The 20000-nt window shown below is 34.7% G+C and overlaps 1 protein-coding gene across 11 annotated transcripts in view; it reads right to left on the bottom strand.

The window, feature by feature from the left end:
• Positions 1 to 874: 874 nt before the first annotated feature.
• Positions 875 to 20000, bottom strand: part of eIF3d1 (eukaryotic translation initiation factor 3 subunit d1) — a 20704-nt gene continuing 1578 nt past the window's right edge. The window contains exons 2-12 of one of the 11 annotated variants that reach the window (XM_027358440.2): positions 12709 to 12754; positions 7944 to 8151; positions 7572 to 7757; positions 7157 to 7289; positions 6253 to 6403; positions 3967 to 4097; positions 3571 to 3756; positions 2900 to 3066; positions 1811 to 2003; positions 1227 to 1335; positions 875 to 1121 (exon numbers count right to left, since the gene is read on the bottom strand). In XM_027358440.2, the coding sequence (XP_027214241.1) occupies positions 1111 to 1121; positions 1227 to 1335; positions 1811 to 2003; positions 2900 to 3066; positions 3571 to 3756; positions 3967 to 4097; positions 6253 to 6403; positions 7157 to 7289; positions 7572 to 7757; positions 7944 to 8151; positions 12709 to 12754 (1521 nt within the window). In that variant the 3' untranslated portion in view covers positions 875 to 1110. Of the gene's footprint in view, positions 1122 to 1226; positions 1336 to 1810; positions 2004 to 2899; positions 3067 to 3570; positions 3757 to 3966; positions 4098 to 6252; positions 6404 to 7156; positions 7290 to 7571; positions 7770 to 7931; positions 8152 to 12708; positions 12755 to 20000 lie in introns of all 11 variants that reach the window. The other 10 variants (XM_070118597.1, XM_070118595.1, XM_027358439.2 and 7 more) reach the window with 10 other exon arrangements.

Raw genomic sequence — 20000 nt, forward strand, 5'->3', positions numbered from 1 at the left:
GTAAACAATTAGGACTAAATGTGTTAGATGTCAAAGGCTGTTGCGCTATGTGGGATAGTATGGTAGTGAATAGGGAAGGAAAAGCAAACAGAGTACGAAGGCCGTTCAGGCCTAACACAGCTGTCTTTCATGACGGCCCCCACACTTTAGGATGTGGTTAGAAGGGGATGAAGAAAATGAAAAGGAAAGGGGAGAAGAAAGCACCATGCAAAATTACTTGAGGAAAGGGCTGAGGTCAATGGTAGGAGTGATCCCTACATTGGGCCTCATTCTCCGTCTCGTAACTCCCCTATTGATTACCCTAAGGGTCAATCAGTGATAGTAATAATAAGATTCAACAAAGAGATTTATAGAAAAAGCTGTCAGATTTGAGGGCTGAATATATCATAATTATACAGTAATTTCTTTTCATTTCCAGATTGTGTAGTGTATACAGGTTTGTATCTCATTTGCTTCCCCAGTTATTAATACAAGGAGAAAATTGTACTAGTATCTTTGAGCAATAATGATTAACTATTTATGTGCATTACATTTAAAACAAATGTTTTTGCACTGAATTTTCCACACTGTACACTAAATGCTCTGCGCTGGTGTTAGAGTATGGGCCTTTCCATCTTTTCCATCAAATCTTTCCATTACTTGATCTTAATAAGAACTGGAGAGACAGACAGTAAAGAGAGAGACAGTGGCATAAAAGAAAACGGATGGGCATAGAAAAGACTGAAAAGGTGGGATAGATAGACTAAACCAAAACAATCATACTGGCAAAAATTGAGAATAAGGTGGAATTAAAATGTCTACCTTATGAGTAAAAAAAAGACTTTGCATTTTCCTGCATATCAAAAAAAGTCTTAGGATATAAAAAAAGAAGAGAAACCAAGCAGTTCCTTTATTAATATTTTGTGAGAGCTTTTAAATCATTATTACATTAAAAAAAGGAAAATATTAAAAAACACAAAAATGCATCTTTTGAAGGACATGCACCATAATATGAAATACAGCATAAGGTACTCCAAACAGAACATGCAAATAGGTCGACACTATTTTTTCTGTGGCGATGGAGGAGGAACTGTGGTGGTTCATGTGACACACCCCTATAGAGTTCATGGTTTACTCGTCACCTGAGGAAGAAAAATAGGCAGAGGATATAGATTCTACATAAATACTTTTTATATCTACATGAGTATATTAACAGTATCCGATGAACAATAGCAATCATACTATGCCTTTTCTTGCATAAAATGCTTGCTTACCCTCACCGTCACCTTGTTTCTCATTTTCTTCTTCGTCGGACTCGAAGGTGTTGTCTGGGATGTCGTAGAGACGAATCATGGCCTGGAAGAGGAGGGGGGGGGGGGGAATACTCTTTATTATGATTCTCTTTTCTATCATAATTGCTATTACTACTACTAGTATTATCCCTGTCATGTCATTATCATTGCAATTATTATTATTAATATTAATATAATCATAATTACTATTGCTGTTTTTATTAAATGAATGAAATTAAGTTCTGTAGAAGATGTGGAGGAACTATAAACATTAACAAAGATCAATAAAATATCTTGATATTTCTCCTAGGTTAAATTATTTTTTAGAAAGACATATTTGGGCATTTCTATGATTACACAACAAACAATAATGCTAATATTTTAAACATTTCAAATGTAATGAGAAAAATTATTTTGGATGCACAGAATGAGTCTAACAAAGTTTAGAAATTAACATCATGAGAAAAGCAAAAATAGTACAAAAAACATTGAAGAAAAAGAATAAAAGAAAATATTAACCAAATAAAATTCTAGCCCACCTTATTAGGATCCTTCATGATGAGGTACTTCCCATCAGGCAGTTTCATGCACATGTCAATGATGCAGCGCAAAATACCCCATGCGTTATCCATGTTGAGGTTAATCTGGTTGGCGAACTCCATGGGCTTGAACTGCTGCGTCCCCAGGATCATGTGCTTGGTTGAGTCACGCACATTCACACGAGACACATAGCTGGAAATTGTGCCAATTGGATGAATATAATCAAATGTACATATACCAGGTAAACATGTTTATTTATTTACTTTGTTTCTGTGATGCAGTAGTGACAGTACTTGTGTCTAATATAAAGACATCTAGGATACTGATAAATCAAGACCAACAAATTGTCGTCAAGAAAGATGTATTAAGTTAAGTTTGGTATAATTACAGCAATATATATGAAATGTCAATTCTGTATGGCTTTGCTAAGGGAAGCTTTTTGCTAAAATATCTCATCTTGTATCACTGTGGCATCCCCATATACAAAACAGGAAAGTCCTGCCAACAAAATATTGAAGATTCTTTACCAATCTCTCATCCCTAATTCAGAAGAAAGACAAAGAAACTAGAAGCACTCAGAGGGCATACCTCTGCCAAGGAATAAAGCCACTGATGCAATAAAAAATTTCTGGATCCACATCATGATCCAGATCACCACCTAAATTTAATGGCATCTAAGTTGGGCTAAGACATACCTTAGGTAAAAATTTCACAAAACTCTGTTCATAACTTTTTAAGTTATCCTGCTAGCCAACAAACAAACAATATATGGATTGCCATCAAAATTTAATGTCATATAAGCTCAGATAAAAATTTAATAAAAATCTGTTCATAACTTTTTGACTTCTGCTAACCAACAACAAAATAACCAATGCTACCAAAAACATAACTTCCAGGTAAAAAGTTTTTATCAATTAACTAATCTTAGAGTCAATCATTAATAATAATAAAAAATCATCTATTATTTTTTTTTTTTTTGCATTATACCTTAGCACTAATTTGGGAAAGAAATAATCATACAGAAATTAATAACTTGTGTAACAGTACTAGCAACACATCCCATTCGGCAAAATGAAACAGCCACTTACCCGAACTTGATCTGGTCAGAGCCTGCCAAGATAGCCTGCACAGTCCATTTTGCTAGCTTACAGGCATTATTCTTCAGCTCATTGGCTAACACAGCACCACGCTGAGTGTCCAATTTCTGACGCCAGTCTACTCCTCCTGAGTACTTGGAGTCCCACTCATTCAATGCCTAATAAAATGTTGAAATAAATGGTCCTTACTTAGATATTTGTTGTACAAATGATAAGAATGACAGGGTGAGCTATAGAAAAGAATGATCTTGCATGTACGTGTATCGCTAAAAGATTAAAATATTATGACCATCTGTAAAGAATTGCAAAGACAGCATTGTACATGGACAAGTGAATGTTTAATATATATTCTAACTGTATATGAACTTCTTAGAGAAAAAATCTAGACATAGCATTACATTCACATACCTTAAGCTCCTTGTAAAGCATTATTAACTGATAAGCTACATATCAAGCAAGGAGCACAATCTTTGTTGTCATTCCAAGCACTTAAGACTTTGTAGAAGATATAATCACTTGTGTAACAAGTAAGAATTTGAGTCACTATTTTGCATTGACATTTCCTAGTCCACACTATGGTAGGTGTTAATCATGTACATCAACTATGTGAAGAGTTATTCTAAGCTTCAATGGTCAGTGACAAAAAGCCTCATGTGGCATACCTTGATATTGATGAACTGCACATCATTTCCACCACCCTGGAATGAGTCATGCTCTGTGCGCGCCACCAGGCTAATGTCATTGCCCAGGTTCCACTTCCTGTAGCGGTATCCCACAGGGGCTACCTCATCCTCCTCATCCTCGTCTAAGAAGGGGTTCTCGTGTTCGAACTTGTATCTGTTTCCATCCTGTGCACCAAGGGAAGTTCCTGAATGTCAGACTGTATACTTGAAGCTCTTTTTTTGCATGTTTTGTGCAGCCTCATTGTCCCTCAATAAAATGTGATCTTTGCCAGATCTTAATCACTGACCAGTGTTATCTCTATGAAACAGGCGGCACAGAAATAATTTTCAAAGATTTAAAAGTATGTCTAAAACATATACAAACTTAATACATACATTCCTCAGAACCTGCTGCGAGAAATTATGGTTGATGAAGGTGGCTTCCAGGGAGAGGTTTCGTGGGGAGTTGAGGGAGTTTCCTTCCTCCTGAGGGGGTTCACTGGAGGTCTCACTGACCGTTAACAGATCTGGAATTTACACCACTAATCAATGCCCTTTTTTATCTTTTTCTATTTCCGTCCTTGTTATTCTACTTCATTTGTTCTACAAAAACAATCATACTCTGATAGGTAATTACTTATGCATTGCCAAAGTGAATAAGATCAGTTAGGCTCATTTATATCCCATGATTTTTACACTTTTCATATATAAATGAAGCGAATGGACAAGAATGATGCAGCAACCTTTGCACTTAAATATTTCAACAACTGTGTATCATTATATATATATATATATATATATATATATATATATATATATATATATATATATATATATATATACATATATATACATATATATACATATATATACATATATATACACACATACATACATACATACACACACACACATACACACACATACACACACACACACACACACAAACACACACACACACACGCGCACACACACGCCCACACACACACAAACACACACGCACAAACACTCGCACAAACACACGCACAAACACACACACACACACATGCACGCACACACGCACGCACACACGCAGGCACACACGCACACACACACGCACATGCACACGCACACGCACATATATATATACACATACACATACACATATAATAAATAAAATATAATATATATATTATAATATATATAATATAATATAATATATATAATATAATATAATATATATAATATAATATAATATATATAATATCATATAATATAATATATATAATATAATATATATAAAACAATATAATATATATATCATATAATATATATAATATAATATATATATCATATAATATATATAATATCATATAATATATATAATATCATATAATATATATAATATAATATATATAATATATAATATAATACATATAATATATAATATATTATAATACATATAATATAATATATATAATATAATATAATATAATATAATAAAATATAATATAATGTATATAATAAAATATAATATAATATATATATAATATAATATAATATATATAATATAATATAATATATATAATATAATATATATATAATATAATATAATATATATAATATAATATATATAATATAATATATATTATATAATATATATAATATAATATAATATAATATATATAATGTAATATAATATATATAATATAATATAATATAATATAATATATATATAATATAATATAATATAATATAATATATATAATATAATATAATATATATTATATAATATATATAATATATATATAATATAATATAATATAATATATATAATATAATATAATATATATAATATAATATATATAATATAATATATATAATATAATACATATAATATAATATAATATATAATATAATATAATATAATATATATAATATAATATAATATATATAATATAATATAATATATATAATATAATATATACAATATAATATAATATATACAATAAAATATAATATATACAATAAAATATAATATATACAATATAATATAATATATACAATATAATATAATATATACAATATAATATAATATATACAATATAATATAATATATACAATATAATATAATATATATAATATCATATAATATATGTTATATCATATAATATATATTATATCATATAATATATATAATATAAAATATAATGTATATAATATAATATATAATAACATAATATAATATATAATGACATAATATAATATATAATAACATAATATATAATATTTATATATAACATAAATATATAATATAAATATATAAGAAATTATATATATATATATATATATATATATATATATATATATATATATATATATATTATATATACATATAATATATATATATGAAATTATATAGATAGATAGATAGATAGATAGATAGATAGATATAGATATATAGACATGGATATATATAGACATATATAGATATAGATATAAAGATATATATAAATATATATACATAATTTATATATCTACTTCATTATATTCTCAACATAATATTAGAGAAAATACAGATTCTATCATTTTTTTCATCAATATACAACAAAAAACAATCAATCAATCAATCAATCAATCAACATATATATGGAAGACAAAACAACAAATGTATTACACATGTACATATCTTACAGCACTTACCAAATTCAGAGTCATCTCGCTTATCAAAAAAGAGCTTGCCGGCGATTTTCTGCACAACAACGTCCCATGAGTTACTGGATCTTGTGCAACACATTATGGTGGAAAGGATGGCATCAGTGGCATACACATTGCAGTTCTCAGTCTTGGTCAGCTGATAAAGGGAGGAAAAAGTTTTAAAATCTTTTACTTATTTCCTTCAAAACAAAAGGAACTAGGACTTGTCCACTAAATAAAAAAATATAACTACTACAAATGAAAAATTCTTTCATTTCTCATGTAAATTGTGATTCAATTTAAATAAACTTTAGATAATGGCAATAGTCTCAAAAACATTTGCAAAGCTTCTAATAACTGAAAATCAAAGTACTTCAGTTATCATTACCTTTCCTTTTCTAAAAAAAAAAAAAAAAAAAATCTACAATGAACTCAAACTCTAAATATGCTTTAGTCAACCGATAAAATATACACTTATTGAATCTTCATTTCAAAATAACTGTCAAATTATAATACTAAATACAGCACACTTCTTTCCTATCACTCAAAACTTTTAATAAGACATGAAAAGACAAAACTCACAGATATACTAAACAGAAGAGAAAGTAGGCAATTATAATATGGGAATTACCCTAACCAGGAGAGAATGACAGACAGAATAAAAGAAAGGAAAAAAGAAGAAGAAGAAGAAGAAGAAGAAGAAGAAGAAGAAGAAGAAGAAGAAGAAGAAGAAGAAGAAGAAGAAGAAGAAGGAGAAGAAGAAGAAGAAGAAGAAGAAGAAGAAGAAGAAGAAGAAGAAGAAGAAGAAGAAGAAGAAGAAGAAGAAGAAGAAGAAGAAGAAGAAGAAGAAGAAGAAGAAGAAGAAGAAGAAGAAGAAGAAGAAGAAGAAGAAGAAGAAGGAGGGTTTTACCTGACGGATGACTGGGTCATCTGTTGTTGTGACCTTGTGGAAGATGCGGTTAATGCGAGTCAACTTCTTCTCGTTCTTGACAGTCACTCGGTCATATGTCTTGTCGTAGCATTCTAGGGAGCCACAAAGATACCTGTATAGAAAGATTGGAGGGCTTCACCAGACTGCTTTTACCAATCTTATCTTTTTATAACAACTTATCTTTTCTCTGTAAATTTTTTTTACATCACCACGATGTCTCTTAAAAGACAAAACAGCAAGGCTGCCACTAATAACTAATACGTCATTGGGCATTAAATAATTATATACTACCATCCTTGTCAACAGAGTTCTCAATAATAATATATATATTATATTATATTACCAAAACCATGATCATATCCTCACTGATGCCTCCAGCCCCTATAAAACTCACAGGTCCTTAGGGTCATCCACATTGGGCAGGGAGAGCTTGGAGAGGCGAGGGAAGTCCATTTCCTCGATAACCTTCCATCCTGGCCGCACGGTGACTGAGGCATCGCGATTCTTGATGGGGGGATGTCCACCTCGGTTCCATCGGTTGCGGTGCTGCTGTTGCTGCTTCTTTTTCTGGAAACCAAAACTGAAATTTTTCCTTAATAAAGGATTGAATTCCAGATTAGAAATGTGTCTGCACTTCAGGGTTTTTCCCCTTGACTTATTTTGAAACAAAACCTATTATATCATCAGGCAAAGGGTATTCATGATATATTTCATATAATGTCAAACTAGTTAAAGGCCAATTTTAAATACCAACTTTCGTACTAACTCTCTTTTGTTTCCCTTGCCAAGAACTTGCATCTGGGGGCCCTTCTGGTTCCTCTGGTTTTTCATGTTACGCTGATTGCGCATGTATCTACCACGCTGGTAAAGAGGTTTGGGCACGTTTGTCTTGAACACGTGCTGGAAGGTTGACTCATCTTCCTCATGGTAATATGCATATTGCTGCATGCTACCAAAGGTTGACTGATACTTGACTGTAAGAGAGGGAAAGAAACACTATTATTCCATACTTTTTCATGCTAACAATATGCAATAAATCTGAAGACATCATGCTCCCTATGGGATACTTTTCTAACCTAATACTTTTCTATACTATTCATTCTATACAATTTTTTCCATTTTTCTTTCTCTTCCTATCAGTATATCCATGGATTTCTTCATCTTTTTCATTCAAAGAAGTATACCAGAGTAGAGTTCCTATATAATTTATGCAAAGGAAAAGAAGAGAAGAGAAAAGAAGCAAAGACAGAAGATGTTGCTAACATAGTGTAACTTTGCGCAAATGTTTTATATACATTACTTTCGTCAATAGGAAGCAGCAGTAACTTTGTGTAACTAAGTATGAATAAATAATTTCTTATACTGTACTAATAAACATTAAAATAGCACACCTCATTACACAAACAGGAGAGTGAGTAAACGTCACTAGAACATAAAGGGTATAGGAAATTCCTGAGGCACTTGAACATTTGGGTGGCTCCTTTTTTTTTTTTTTGCCAAAGAGTAATGACAACATCACTAAAAACATCAAGCCAGAAACTGGATTTCCCTCCAAGCACCTTCCATTAAAGGTTTCCTCTTGGAACGAGTAAGACAAACACTTCAGAAGTCAAATAGTTCATTTTCATGGATGGTAATATATTTCACTTTTATATTCTTTTCATAATCACTTTGTGTGTTTATATTCTGAATGTGTTGCTGACAGCTGAATTTGTCACACAAAAAGAAAAAGGCATGTACGTGTAACAGCTGTAAGCAGAAATTAGCAGGTAGCATCCAATCTCGCCAGTAAGCATCTAGTCTTGCCATGCCTGTATATCATTCCAAGACTGTTTTTTGCCTGATTTTACGCTTCTGGATTTTCTGATATTACATCATATGTATATATACGCAATATTTCTGCCAAGAATATTACCTATAGATACCTTGAATGAATTTAGCTGTAAATTCTTTGAAGCCATTTATATACCCTATTTGTACTGACACATATCTTTATGCTATCATATATTTGTACATTTCTATTCTTTTTTCTGTGGCAAATGTCTTGTTATCACCATTACTGTGTAATATGACAATTATAGTAGGAGACTGCTAATCATCCTAAAGCAAATACCAACCCTTTCATGTAAAACAGCAAATTTACTGATAATCACACTTACTGATAAAGAGACACCTGCATCTGGCAGGTGTGTCTTGCATCTTTGTTGTAAGTACAGAAGATCTGGATTTAACTTTTATACAGTGAACTTTATTGCCATGTACAAAAGATATGAATAATTAGTTTGATTGTCTAACACGTACAGTGCAATATTGTAAATTCCTAATATCTTATATAAGAAATCAAGCTCACAGTTTTTCTAACAAAGTTTGTGGGTAAATGTGGTTGTTGCCCTCACAGGACTCAGGCATGGCTGAGAAATACTAGCAGCCAACTAAGGCCTTGAAATAAAAATTATGGTAAGTCAGAGTGTTTGGTGGGTTATGCATGCATTTATACACTTGATAATAGAAAACTTTGGGTGTAAATGAAGAGCAAGTATTTCCACTAAATCTTTATCAACAGCACCCAAAAATTATCAGATGACCATGCCCCTATGCAGGAATCTTATATGAAACAATGGCAGCTCATTCATAAGCAGAAGGCAAATAGATGAAGGCAATGGCCTCCATAAATGTTCCTCTAATACCTTGAGGCACTGTTCAAATTGGCTTATCTTTGTCTAGAACCTGACTTGTGTCTTGAGTGCCCAGCCAGATGTAGTGTTTCAACTGTGGAAAGGAACTGCCTCTCACTTAAATACCAAAGTTCATAGTACTTCTCATTTGAGCAACATGGAGTGCAAGGACTTAGTAATTTTGTGTTCTATGGCGTACATTTTTTAAAAATAAACACAGAAACCAATTTACTGATTCAAAATTATTAATGCTAGTCTGATGGGCAGTCAATGCCAGTGTAGATCCTCAGTTTTGAATTAGCCATTCCTTGTTTATTTGTTTTTGGCAATAAAAATAAATTTTTGATAATTAACCCAGTAATGATGGGTGTCCCACATATGAGACACCCGGGAAAAAGAAAAGAAAATTGCTGGGTGTCCAACCAGTGTGACACTGTAACAGGGCTCACACTTCGATGCAGCAGCGGATCGCGGACAGCCCTGCGCGGCGATTTTATAGCCGTCCGGAAACTTTTATTTTCGGCTTCAAAATATACCGGCAGTAATGGGTTAAGAAAATTACAGACAATAGTTTCTAATTGCACCATGGAAAGCCCGTAAATACCCGAGAAAAAGGCGCTCTCGTTCATGTTATTGCTGGCTCCCCTCAGCCCCCAGATTTGGACCAGACAGCCACACTTTCTCTCTAGAATCAACCACACTAATACTCCTTACCACATGTGACTCAGGTTGGCTGACAAAGAACTGCATATCACTCTCCTACCATGCCTAATCTTATTCCAATATGATTCTGTGAGATAGCAGATGCAAGCCATGGACTAGTCCAATTAGAACGAGTGAGGTCACCTGTCTACCAGTCTTGGCCTACCTGTCTGCCAAATCTAAACAATCACAGAACCTTTATTGTACTTCACAACATTTCCAAGGTATTTCATGCAATTCTTCATGAACAAATCCCCTAAACTTCTCTATCATTTGAAAAATTCTTTTGAGTACTAAAGGCTAGACTGAAGTCCAATTCCAAATACATACTAACCTCTAAGCCACTTCTAATCTTATCTATATGTGTACTTCATCACTGGGATGGTAACACATTTGCACTTAGAATATTTATGGCTACAAATATAGGACACAGTTACAATGTTTTTTCCAAGTTATCATAGCTAGGGGTATAGCATAACATTCTTAACCCCCTTGAATCTGGATAGGCATTAGGCTTACTTGAGTGACTGCACTGATGGGAGTGTGGCTTGTAGGCCGGGCGCAAGCGAATACTCACGAACAATGACAAGACTACAAGTTTTCCCTTTGTAATATCATTTTCTCTTTCTCTGTATAAGTGTTTTTAGCTTTTGTGCCATTTTCCAATTTCTATATTAGTCATTTGATTTGATTTATCCAGCTGGTAACAGACTTTCCCTTGCAAAGACTCTGCATCATCAGTCTAGGTAATGTGGCATTTTATTATTTTAATTTTTATAACATTCAGTTTTTTGTTATACAACCTGCATCGCCATGGGCAGGAATAAGATCCTGAGTATGGAAATATTGTCCTCCCTGGAGTTGGCACTATTCCAGTCATAGCTCATGGATGGTACATCCCACACTTGTTTATTGATGGAAATAATGCAAAAGCCCCTTTCTAAATGCTTAATGAGTTAATTACCATCCAAGAGCTTTGCGCACTCATGGCAAGTCATTCCTGGCACCCCAGACTTTAGCCAAGATTCTCATGAAAGCAAGTTCCTGTCACCCCAGCCCTCAGCCATATTTTCCTACAACAGCAGGCTATTTCATCCACCCCTCAAGTCAATTTTTTTTCATGAATTGATGGTCACCTCATCAAGATCTTGGGGTCTATGTCCATTTATCTTATGTATAGGAATCATGGCCAATTTCTGAAAGTCTATGGGCCAGCAAGCCAATTTAAAACAACTCTACAGGCATAAAAATGCCCAGGATCCCCATGGTCATTATGCAATACATCCTAACCATACAACCAATCCAATAGCCTAGCCAGGGGCAGAACCAAAACCCCCATAATAAATAACCAAATGCATGTTAGGAGATACAATTTTGCAGCAGCAAACAAACACTTTTCTTGGTATGTATTACAAAATATTGCCTTTCCTTCTACATATAATTTTGCTCACAGAGAACTACATAACTTTATAAAGTAAAATACCAAATTTCTTCAGTTCCATCGATTGCGTGAGATTTAATTAAATTTTTTTTCAAGATTTGGGACACTTGATGGGCTCAAAATTCAAACTGTGATGGTTACTAATGTCTATTTATTCAGCACTGACACTACATTGTTTAAAAAAATGACCCAGAATTAATGCAACACTATAAACAAAATATTTCTTGTCAGTGCTTATCAAGGAATGGAGGCTCTTGCAGCTGTCAAAAATTCTACCATACAATATTCAACAGATTTCATGAGACATGAAAATTGATGGTTGATATCTGGTATTTTTATCCAGAGATTTCAAAATCTTACTCTTTTTGACAAACTTTTAAATGGATGAAACTTAGATGAGAAATCCATACTGTAAGCCAATATAGAGCATGAAATCTTTCTCCAGCTAATGCAAATTTTCTCCAGTTGTAGAAGAAAAGGAAGTAAAAACAATCCACTCTATTGTATACTGTACATAAATACACAAATATACTTCATCTCTGATCTAGTTTCTACTTATTCCCCTATCTACTTGTGAAGAAGGTACATCTTCCTATCTATTGATATTCATCATAAAATCTATCATCTATTTTCACTATCAATATCTAAAATATATACAACTATCTATGCAAATAAAAACATTTTGGTATGCAAATTGAGAGAAAGACTCTTACTGGCATAGCGGCGATCTTGATAGGTTGCACCAGTCCAATCAGAAACCTGGAAAAGCAAAATAAAGATAAATTTAATTTGCATGTAACAGCGTTTCATTATCATGGAGGTAAAAACATAACCAGACATTTTGCTTATCTTTGGCAAATTACTTTTAAAATTAGCAAATTGCAAGCTGAGCTCTGTATCATACATTAACACAATAACCTTACTAAAACATTTTTTTCTTTTTATACCTACTGTTCATCATGCTAAGTACCCTTTTCAATACCCAGAAAAATTCAATATACATCTTGTGCCCTGGGAAACACTATGAAACCAAGTTGACTATCATTATGGCACACCATCTAGTCTCAAGTATAAGAATGAAAGAGAAATACATAAAGTTTTCAATAAAAGGCTGCATTTATTTATAAAGCCAGCCTTATAACAATTAATGCAAGGTGACCGTCTTCACCCCACAAACTTGGCTACAATAATAAGTGTGAAATATAAGAGAAATAGAGATAGCACTGTTTACAAGATGTTACTGATTATAGGAAACAAGTAAAAGTATTGGAAACTGTTCATGAAGTGCCTGCAACCCTCAGACACAAATTCCTTGCTACTCTAGCAAAATCTTACTCTTGGGGCACTCCTCCTTGACCAAAAGGCTTTGCCCTGAACTTCTACCCAATCACCATGGACTACTGCTTTGTATTTGTGACCCATTTCCATGTGTCAGTAAGTATAATTTTTAGGAATTCTTTATAGTACAGGCATTCACCAGAGACTACCAGCATAATGAACAAAAGTGCTTGTAGGGCAGGCTTTCCCCAGAACCACTCCCTCTTCACTTTTCTTTATATAAATTAGTTTTGTGGGTGTTAATCACTCCATGGGGTCCCCAATTCGTACTGGAGGGCAACTAGCACTACTGATATGCAAACTAACCACACCATTTCTTGCCATAAGATATGAACAGATTTCATAGAAAATGGGGATGCAAGAATCGCATTTTTGTTAAGGTGCAGAGTTTGCCTCTCATTCTCAACCCTTCATGTGTGCTTTGGGTTGATTTTAAGTTTGCTATTATCTACCTGTAGTGAAATTTTGCCATCTATCCAGCCTTTACAAATCATGTGTCATGGTATATAAAGGGACAGCATCGACTAGGAGAAAATTAATGATTATAACATTATAGTCAATGAAAAACTACATTCATTACTAAGATAATTAACCTATGGAAGCCAACCTATTTGAGTTAAATGTAAAAAATATGGGATGCTGAGCACCACACAGACTACATGCCTCCACCAACTCAGTCCTGCCCTCGTCCCCTCGCAGCGAACAGCTTCACAGAACCCAACCTAAACTGTCTTGATGTAACTTGACATCATGGCCAATTTCTTAAAAATTCACTGTACTATTAATGCATTTCTGTATTCTAATCTATATGGCATTATATGGAAAGACAAATTTATTAACCCACTTATGATGGGTATCACACATATGAGACACCCGGAGAAATAAAGATTACTGGACATCCCAACATAATCACCTGTGGTGGGCAGCGGGTGTGCAGGTTTCCTGACTCGCACATGCGCAGATTTTGAAGTTGTCCGGAAAACATTATTTTTGGCTTGAAAATGTACCATTGCTAGTGGGATAAATATTCAATCCTTAAATGTAGAATGTGATCTTTTTTATTAACCCATTATCTCCAATATATTTTGAAGCCGAAAATACAAGATTCCGGGCGGCTACAAAATCGGAACGCGGGGCTGCCCTGGCCACGGCCCGCTACTGTGTTGGAGCACTAGCCCCAATACAGCGTCATACTGACAAGGACATCCAGCAATGTTTATTTTTTCAGGTGTCTCATATGTGGGACACCCGTCGTTCCTGGGTTAAATATGTACCATATTTTCATTAAACATACATATTACAACCGTACTTGTGCATAGGCAGCCCCCTCCTGATAAATTTGACCATTCTATTGTCACAGTCTTCATTGCTCATTCCAAAGATGAAATTAATTGACAGTGCTACTTGTGTTACTGAATTTTCGAACTTTTCAGTGAAAACAACCTCTTACTGAAATCATTATAATATTGAGGATAACACTAAACTCGATGAAATACAATAACTGTGCTCCAGTTTTAGAACTTTGTCAGCATTTTGTCACTTGCCAGGAGCAGTCACCTAAACCTTGATTTAAACTCAACTTGCATTTTTAAATGTAGCTGGTGGCAAATGGGTAAAAAAACACACACAAGAGAGTTGTAATGAGTCTGATAATAATGAATATACAATCCTTGCTAATTTCTTAATAATGAAAAGTAGAATTTGCTAATGCTAGTAACCTTGAACTTTCCCTGATATTTAAAGATCTTGAAAGCAATTGTAAATATGACAGTTGGGTAATTCCTTACAGTATGGACACACTCACCAGAGACAAAATCCCCACAACCAAAATTTATCCACCAATCTAAGTTACCATGACCGGGCATGCCCTTTGGGCAGTACTCTAGAGTGTTGAGTCCCCTAACACCCCCTGGGAAACATCATCTTCATCTCTGTACTCATGGTAAGATTGAGCTTGAACTCGGGCACTATGAGGACTCCTACTTTCATCTGTGGCATAACTGTTCATGTCTGCAGATTATTTCTTCTACCAATGACTGTATCTTTAGCTCCTCAACAAGAATATCATAATCAATTTGTCCTAATTTAGTAAATCCACAACATAAAGATGACCGACAATTGTAAATGAAATCTGACATTCCAATATTTGGGTTTGACACAATCTTTCCTGTAACACTGATTATGAATATGACTAAATCTTTATGTAGGACACATTGTCTTCACCTAAGTATGTACAGCAAGAGGGAGCTGAAACTTGGGCTGTCAGAAGTGCTTTGCCGGGAGAGGGCAGTGATGTGCAGGCATGGATGTACTGTATATTTCTAATGAAACTATAGTTCGTATACAGTAATATCAATCACAGGTCAATATGCATAACAGGGTAGGGGCTTACTTTCGGACTAATTTTGATATTTATCTGCATGAAATCCACTAATTTCACTGATTCTTGATGTTGTTTCTTGTGCAAATGCTTCGTTGATGAGATCTGAGTACCACTTCCATCGACAATCTTAATTTGTTAGTCCCGTTAGTACGGGAGGGAATGAAGTATATCAGGGAAATTATGGGGTAAAACAGGCTTAAATAAGAATAGCGCACAAAAACACAAAAAACTAGCCTAAAATCGGCTAAAAATCGGCTAATGAAACTCTACGGACATGCCCGCCATCTCTGAAAGTCTACGCACCGACACACCAAAATTAAAAAAACTCTACAGGAATACAACACATATTTGGGCAAAATCTACAGGATTTCACACCTTTCAAGCACCAAAAAAGTCCTAACCCACAACCCAACCTAACCTAGCAATTTACGGTGCTGTGACTAGGCGTGCCCTTCGGGCATTGCTCGAGGGGAGGGTTGATGGGGGGTAAGCCCCCCAACGACCCCCTGGACACATTCTCTTCACCTTGGTATGTACGGCAAGATAGAGCTACATCCACATTGTAAACAATAAACCAAATACCTTTATATATCGAAAGACCAAACTGTCAATTTTCCTTCGCTTCTTATGGTCGGCCTATTGTGGATCGTGGATCGCTTCATTTTTATCGCTTTTTTCGGGATTTGGGGTACTTGATGGCCTCAGAAATCGAACTGCGATAGTTATAAGGTCTTTTTCTTCTTCGTTGCCACTGTATAGTCTTAAGAATATCCTAGAATCGATGCAACACCTAAAACAAAACATTTCTTACTGGCTCTCTGTCACCGACTACCCATGAATCCTTCTGTCAAAACTGGCAGCTGGAAACGCAAAAATACGCATGCACAGAAGGTCCTTCAGACCGACTCCCATTAAAAACTGTACAATCAATCATAAAACACGCAAATGAGGTATAAAACACATTAATAAAGGTCTTGGAAAGCATAAATATGGAACGGCAGACACTGATGATTAGCAAAATATCAATTTGACAATTGCGCAGCAATACATGTACTGGTAGAGGTTACCGAGACGGACGAGCGTAAATAGAGAGAAATGGACACCGCCATGTTATAGAGCGGAAAAAATAGAGTGGGATGGAACATAGTATAAGTTGCGCCGGACTTATATTTACCGTTAAATGGAAAAAAACGGCTAGAGACGAAGTAGAAATCGACCTTCTGCGGCAGAGTCGTTTGTTTATGTCTGCATTTTCTATAAACTCGTTTTCTATACGTGTCTAGTTTTCTGTATTTCCATTTTCTATACCCGCGTTTTCTCTAATGTCACGTTTTCTTTGCACTACTTTCAACCAACGTGGAAGCAGTACCGATTACTAATATTTTAATCCATTATTTAATCCTATTTCTACTAATATTTCCTCTCTTTCTTTTATGCTTATACATTTTAAGTATTGTTCTTTGTAATGTATATATTTTATGATTTATAATTCCGTTATCATTACATAGATTCACTGTTAACAATGTAACAATGTTACTGCCTCTTTACCTTAATTGCCTCCCATGTCGGAAAAAAAAAAAAAAATGTTCATTACTTGAACACTTTCCGGTAAGCTCTTGATGTGTAAGGACTTAGCAATTTTTGTGTGCCGTGTGACATGTGGTAAGTTAAAGATATTTGTTTCAATGTTTGTTTTATATTTATAGGTGTTTAACCCATCAGCGACAGGTAAAAATGTTGTCAAGTTTACGTATGCACCGGCTTGTTGGTGCGCACTGGCAATTTCCCCTGTTTGCGCCTGGCTCGATCGGTAGTTTGCGAGCGACATATAGCACCTAAAAGCTTTCATTTTACTATAATTTAAAGGTTTACCTTCACTTTAGGTGCCATTGCCTAAAATCTTTACCATATAAATGAAGCCGCTACTAGTGGAGAAAAACAACTTCCTTCCGACAAGCCAGTAGCGCGGGAATGGGCATGGCATGATGCCCCCGGCGTTTGGTCCACAAAAGCCATGGCATGTACGTACATGACACCCACCGCCAATGGGTTAAAGACAATTGAAAAAATAGTGCATCTTATATCATAGTTGATAAATAGTGCTATTCAAACATTTTTTTTTATGGTAGGTACTGACAATTCGTGGAGGAATATGCTGGTCGCATGCCCTCATATCGGTAGCCGTAAATGCCCCAAATGCAACGACATATTCATGTAGATGCAACAAACCCCCCCCAAAATGATAATATAAAAGTTAGATGCAAGTAAAAGTTAGAGTGACGGTATGAGTTGTATATTGTTTAATAATTCTTAAAATAAATTGACATCATACGAATAAGCGGTGGGGTGGGAATTATTTTGATATTTAGCGTTCGTTATTTTGTATAGCATGATAAAATTTTATATTTGTGAAAAATTTGTGTATCGGATATCGGAATCCACTGATAACACTTTTGTCACAATCGGTCATCTGAAGGTATTTTGAGCAATTACTCAATCTGCTATATCATAAATGGTGGAAGTTTGGTTGTTTGTGCTGGAACACTGAAAAGTGTTGACTGCTCATCTCTTGGACAATATGCAGTATAAGGTAGTGCCTAAGTTGGGAGATAAAACCTATATAAATCGATAGACCGATACAAACCAAGACACTTTTCTTCTATGGCAATATTTGTGCAAATGCTTCCCAAAGGTGCTATACGTAAATGAACAGAGGTGAGGGCCCAATTTTGCCTAAGTCCATCATCATCTTTTCATGACGAAAGTAAACATTGGACTCAATGCAGAACCAATTACTGCGCTGTTCAGACTAGTGCATGTATTGCTGCGTGATTGTGAAAAGGATATTTTGCTAATCATCAGTGTCTGCCGTTCCATATTTATGCTTTCAAACACCTTTATTAATGTTTTTATACCTCATTTACGTGTTTTAAGACTGATTATACAGGTTTTAACGGGAATCAGTCTGAAGGATCTTCTGCGCATGCGTATTTTCGCGTTTCTCGCGGCCAGTTTTGACAGGTGGATTCACGCGTAGTCGGTGACAGAGAGCCTGTAAGAAATGTTTTGTTTTTGGTGTTGCGTCGATTCTAGGTTATTCCTAAGACTATGCAGTGGCAACGAAGAAGAAAAGGACCTCAATAACTATCGCATTTCCATTTCTAAAGGCATCAAGTACCCCAAATCCCGAAAAAAGTGATAAAAATGAAGCGACCCACGATCCACGACCGACCGAAAGAAGCGAAGGAAAATTGAAAGTTCGGTAATTGTTACAGAGAGCGACGCACCCTCTCAGAGACTAAGTCGAAAAAAATGATGTTTTTCTGCATGAAATCCTATGATTTCATCGATTTTCGGCGTTATTTTCTTTGCGAATTAATCGTTCAGGAGATCAAGTACCATTTCTCCATCAACGATCTTGATTTGATAGTCCCGTTAGCAGGGGAGGGCATGAAGTATATCAGGGAAATTATGGGGTAAAACAAGCTTAAATAAGAAGAATAACGATAAAAAATGTGTAAAACTAGCACAAAAAGTGCTTAAAATCGGCCAATGAAACTCTACGGATGTAACCGCCATCTTTGAAAGTTTACGGACTGACGCGAAATAAATCAAAGACTCTACGGGAACCCAACCCACACTTCGGTAAAACTCTACGGGAATTCACACGTTCCAACCCCCAAAAACGTATTGACCAATAAACCAACCTAATATATCAATATAAATTGCCGCGACTAGGCGTCGAGGGGAGGGTTAATAGGGGGCAAGCCCCCCAACACCCCCCAGGACACATTCTCTCCACCACGGTATGTACGGCAAGACAGAGCTGCATTCACACCGTAAAATAAACCAAATACCTTTATACCCGGAAACGCGAAACTTTCGTTTCTTTGTACTGTTGGTACTGCTTCGATTTTAATCACCTTTTTCGTCCTTTAGAGCTCTTGATGAGCTCAGATATAAAACTGGGATGGTTACTGAAGTCTAATTATTCTTCGATGCCACTGTAAAGGTCTTAAAAAGAACCCAGAATCAACACAACACTGGAAACGCAACATTTCTCACCGGCTTTCAATCTCGAAATGAGCGGTATGGTGAGCTGTCAACCTGTGGCTGGCGCAAGAAAGTGTGAAACACTCGATGCGCAGGATTTGATATGAGGGTATAGATAAATATAAAAATATGCAAATGAAGTATAACATTACTAAAAGACTTTAAAGGTATAAATGCGTACCAGCAGACACAGATAATTAGCCAAATATCGTTTTGACAAGCGCGTAATGA

Source organism: Penaeus vannamei, chromosome 42 (assembly GCF_042767895.1).
Source record: "Penaeus vannamei isolate JL-2024 chromosome 42, ASM4276789v1, whole genome shotgun sequence".
Classification (NCBI taxonomy): Eukaryota; Metazoa; Arthropoda; class Malacostraca; order Decapoda; family Penaeidae; genus Penaeus; species Penaeus vannamei.